The sequence below is a fragment of the Leiobunum rupestre genome, chromosome 1, assembly GCF_980474605.1.
Source record: "Leiobunum rupestre chromosome 1, qqLeiRupe1.1.hap1, whole genome shotgun sequence".
Lineage (NCBI taxonomy): Eukaryota > Metazoa > Arthropoda > Arachnida > Opiliones > Sclerosomatidae > Leiobunum > Leiobunum rupestre.
The window spans coordinates 8,304,572-8,309,523 of record NC_143384.1 but is presented as its reverse complement, the minus strand read 5'-3'; the positions used below and the strand labels follow the sequence as shown (position 1 = coordinate 8,309,523).

At 32.4% G+C, this 4,952-nt stretch overlaps 1 protein-coding gene across 1 annotated transcript; it reads left to right on the top strand.

Moving 5' to 3' along the window:
• Positions 1-571: 571 nt before the first annotated feature.
• Positions 572-4,657, top strand: LOC149960534 (uncharacterized). Its single transcript, XM_090180550.1, has 7 exons — positions 572-901; positions 963-1,078; positions 2,583-2,673; positions 3,426-3,516; positions 3,574-3,828; positions 3,888-4,050; positions 4,474-4,657. The coding sequence occupies exons 1-7, from the start codon at positions 572-574 to the stop codon at positions 4,655-4,657; spliced, it is 1,230 nt and encodes a 409-aa protein (XP_090036676.1).
• The last annotated feature ends 295 nt before the right edge of the window (positions 4,658-4,952 follow it).

Genomic DNA, 4,952 nt, shown 5'->3' with positions numbered 1-4,952 from the left:
ACTCCTTCCAAACGCTTCTAGATTTGCAGACCATGATTGAGTTGATATAATTCTTATCAATGGATCAAATAACGCATTTCCTTCGATCACTGGTAAATAGACTTTGCTTATTGCAGGTTCAAATCCTTGAATATCTTTAACATCATCTTTAAAAACTCTACCAGCTTCAGCCGGGAAAAACACTGTAATATTCGTCTTATTACGAATGAACTTAAGCCTCTGCTATTTGACTTATCTTTCAACTCCACAACTGATAGATTCTTAAAACTAGCGCAAGTGTTATAAATTACTAAGATAGCAGTTTTAACTCTGCTTTCTGAAATAACATCCGTTTTCACATCCCGCTGTTGTTGACAGGTGTTATTTCACGTTATTTCCACTTGAAAATGTTATAATAATAACTTACTGTCATGTAATAGTTTTTAGGGTCTCATATTTTTTAAATGTGTATTTGCTGAGTTAGTTTCAAATACGAGTCTTATTTATATTATTTCGTATGACGGGTATAATATTATGGCATCTAAGCCTCAGTCGTCTGTCTCGAATCGCTGTGTAGCTCCTGTTTGCAAGAATGAAAGCACAAATAAAGGCGTTTCTTTGTTTCTTCAATAAAGATGTAGAACTAAGAAAACAGTGGATTAAAAATATGGGTGTTTCTAACTTCGAATATAAGCCATATATGAGGCTTTGCTCAGAACATTTTACATCTGACTGCTTTGAAAAACAACATTCAGTAGTAGCACTTTTACAGTCTCAAATAAAAATCATGCTAAAACGAGGAGCGATTCCCACAAAATTTACATATTTAGAACAAAATCCACATGATTCTGTCCCACTTGACCCCCAAGCTTCAACATCAACTGCTAAACCTACACCACCTTTCAAAAAACAGAAAACTCAGGTAAGGTGATCTACATCTCCATATATGACTAAGTTTAAAATAATGATATTTTTTTTAATAGGAAAGTATCACTACTAGACACAAAGGTACTGCCACTCAAACAATTCATCCAAAAGTGTTTGGGTATTATAAGGACGGTGCAACCCAGTGTGTTGTCAGAAAAAATAACACAGGAAGGTATTGTTTTGGGCTATGAGAATGTTTTACTTATTACATAAAAATTTAACCACTAGCGTGTCAAGCTACCAAATCACTGAGTGATAAAGCTAGTCTAACAGATTTTGGTTCTCCACAACCTTCTTAATTTTTAACGAGTCAGGAGGTAAAAGACTTTTTGGATGAGGAGCCTGATGAAGGATAATATATTATTCCTTTAGACACTACTTACACTCCTTCAGAATTACCACAAGATGATGTTAAGGAGTTTGTTAAATCTAGATATAGCTCCCTAAGTTCCAAAACAAGGTAAATCGATTTATACATATTGCTGTTTTGGAAAACCAATCCAAATCTTCTGTCCCTATATTATGTACATAGAATTTTATAAAGTTATGGACTGATGTTGGATACACGATGATGATGTTGTATTTGGACAATATTAATGTGTTAATCATCCTAGCCTATCTTAACTTTGTAAAAAATTTACTATATATCCCGGAAAGTTTTTCCAACAAACTGTTATCATTTTTATTAGGAAATGCTTAGAAGTGTAGAGCAGTCTTAGTTTGTTCTGAAAATATTTAAAATAATTTCCAAGTTATTAATTTTTAAAAGTATTGTTGAATTAAATTTTTTTGTATAATTGTAAAAAACATTAGTCAAATTAATTTATTTGAGATACCTGGTTTTTGAACTGAGGTTTAAGTATTATATTTTATAATAATTTTTCCACACTTGCAGGGCCAGAATATTTACTTTAGATCCACAAAACTGTTATCAAGAGAAAAAATACTTTGTGTTTGAAAGTGCAATACTACAGCTCTTTCCGTTTTGATTCCAATGTTTATTACCGTGCACTTGGATCAATATTGCAAGTAGAGGCAGTCTGTACAAAGGGTCAATCAAATGTTTGGCAAAGCCAACCTTAAATTGGCCAAAAATCTATAGGAAATATTATTTTAGCAGCATCTATATTATTTTCTGGACTAAATCCTTCACAAGCACTACGAATGTTTGACTTTTCACGAGTACAAATGTTCTGTACAAGTACATTTATCAGGATTCAGCGCTGTTATTTATTATAGACTATTAGAGAAGTGAATAATTTATTGAATTGAAATAAGTTACGCAACCAGGGGATTGTGCACCCTACATAACATTACTTCTTTTTATTAACAGAGCCTTCCAGATACCTCCTGTGTGTGTCACTGACTGGTATACTCTATTTTGCTCAGTGGTGCACCCAGGATTTAATTTAAGGGGGGCGGCGGCTACTGGAACGCTAGGAATCTTAAGATTAAAAATATTACTCAAAACTGTTCAAAAGGGGTGCAGGCTCCTTTCTGGGTACCCCACTGCTTTAGTTCAGTATGAATGGGTCTTTTTTTTGATCTTTCAAGATGAGCAGTCATTAATTTTGCAATCCCAAAGAGGAAAGAAATTAAAACTTGGAAGAGATGCCAGGTGGTGTATATTACTACTCTGAATTACAAGACATTAAATTAATTATTTTAATTTCTAGATCAGATTCACCTGGGTTCAGTGCAAAATACGGGACGTTTTGTTTACTTGAAAGTTCTATCAAGAAGGTAGTCCATTTGGTTCTTGTGCAAGTAAGTATGGTTATGCCTAATAAATGTCTAGGTTTTTGATAAGAGTATTAGCATAAGTAACATAATAAGATAAGTATGACACAGCCTATTGCTTCAATATAACTTTTCCACCGACAATATCAATCTCGCCCAGCTCCAACTTGGACTCGCAACTGACATAAGTAGTAAATTAGTCTTTCGGGAAAGTGTTTTATCCATAATTTTAGTCAATCATGCAGTTTTCTACGAATCTAGTAGAAAATTAATTTCCGTCTTGGGTGTAATTCTCTAGTGTTTTAATCAGTAGGTGCTGAACCATGATTGCACAAAAACTATGAAAATGTTTCACTGTAATCTTTGTCAATTGTCATACTAATGGTGTTTGTTACTTATGAAATAGGGTATAGTTGATATTGAGATAGAAGTTTTTATACAGGGTGTTTTGCTCGATCATGCCATTTCTTTTTGAAAAAGTATAAAACCTACAATTACAAAATTTTAACGTATGATGTTAATAAAGTTCCCTATTAACAACACACACTGAAAATATTTAAATTGCAAGTTTAATATTTTTTCTTCAGAAAAATGGCTTAATCTGGTAAATTTCACCCAGTGGGTTATTAGCCTAGCTGATTATTATTATTATTAAATCTTAAATACTTGGTACTTGGCCTAGATCAATGATGTCAAAAACAGTGTTGCAATGGAAATGGAAGGATTGACTCGTGGTCTTGCATACTTGATTGAAAATTAAATGGATATTACTTCCAAAGTTACTGACAGACATATTCAAGTTCGAGCTTTTTAAAAAAAACAATTATCCAAGTATAAATCATATCTTCGACTGTTGGCATATGGTTAAATGTAAGTTTAAATAAATTTAAAATTTATTTTGAATGTAGACAAAGTTAATTTTTTTAGCTTTAAAACAAAAAATTAATGCTGCGGCCAAAACCAAGCAATTTTCTGTTCTAAATCAGTGGAATAAAAGTATACAAACTCTTATGTTTTGGAGTGTGACATCTAGTAATGGAAATCCAGATTTGATACAAGTTAAATATTTATCGGTACTTCGTCACGTTACGAATAATCATTCCGGACAAGGTGAACCATTTCCAAAATGTATCCATGGCAACCTTGAACAAAGTAGCAAAACCAGGGATTGGCTTACTCCAGGTATTTAGTAGGCTTCTGTGTTAAAATTTTCTAATAATTGAAAAATTATTACCCTGTAGGAACTTCAGTGTTTGAAAAACTTACAAAACTGGTCAATGGTTACAAAAAAGATGTTCAAATTTCACCAGAAACGCAAACATCAAGTGTTGTAGCCTTTAACTCAGTTGTAATTCATTTCGCACCAAATAATGCTCATTATTCATACCTGGGAATGCAAGCCAGGTAATTGGAGCTAACAGTCAGTTCTATAAATCATACATAACTTGTACCCCCGCCTCTGCTTCATGAAGGTACTAAAGATAAACTATCGGTTGGTGGTTTACAGGAAAATCACACAATCCCAAACTCTATGTTTACTTTTTTATATAGATTTTGTTGAAATGCCTATTGCTATGGTATTTTAAAAAAATTAATTTTATTTCTGGTTAAAGAATGTTATTAGCTGCTCTTCATTACAATGAAAACTCTGAAAAAGTTCAGGCCACAAAAACTGATGGTACTCTCAAATGAAATGTGTTTTTCCCAATAGCTAAGAAGGGGGAATACTCTGTGAAACCTATAATGGATATTACAACATATTTTTAATAATGATTTTAAAACTACTCATAAAAAGTTGTATTAATTGGTAAATTTGAAATTCAAAAGATATATAGATAAATTGTTCGTAAAACTACTTGAGAAAGCTGAGAAAACTTACGAAAAGGTCGTAGAGTCATTGGACACTCAACCTCCTGTGCCCAAGCCTTTGTCTTCTAAATATAAGCATCCTGACAAGGATGGAGCTGTACAGGCTTACAATGCCGCACGAAGATTTGTAAAACCTACTTAATTACAATTTATTGTACAAGAGTTTTGGATTGATTATATGTATATACCATTTATAGATTTAAAGAATTAGAGAATGTCTTTTTAAAAAGCATGTTTTATTAAAAACTAAAATGTATAAAAATTAATTCACTATATATGCAAATTTTATACCATAAAGTTATGACATCAATTTTATTAATATTAGCTTCACTAAACCCAGAAAATTGTCAGATGGGAATTATCTGCGAACTTTATTTTTAACACAGCTAGGAATAGGTCGTCGAACTCTACCACCAAATTTCCTGTATATCCGTCGT

Coding starts and splice junctions, on each gene's coding strand:
- LOC149960534 (XM_090180550.1), top strand. CDS start 572: ATGAAAGCACAAATAAAGGCGTTTCTTTGTTTCTTCAATAAAGATGTA. Junction 2,674..3,425: donor TCCATTTGGTTCTTGTGCAA/GTAAGTATGGTT, acceptor TTACTTCCAAAG/TTACTGACAGACATATTCAA. Junction 4,051..4,473: donor TACCTGGGAATGCAAGCCAG/GTAATTGGAGCT, acceptor GAAATTCAAAAG/ATATATAGATAAATTGTTCG.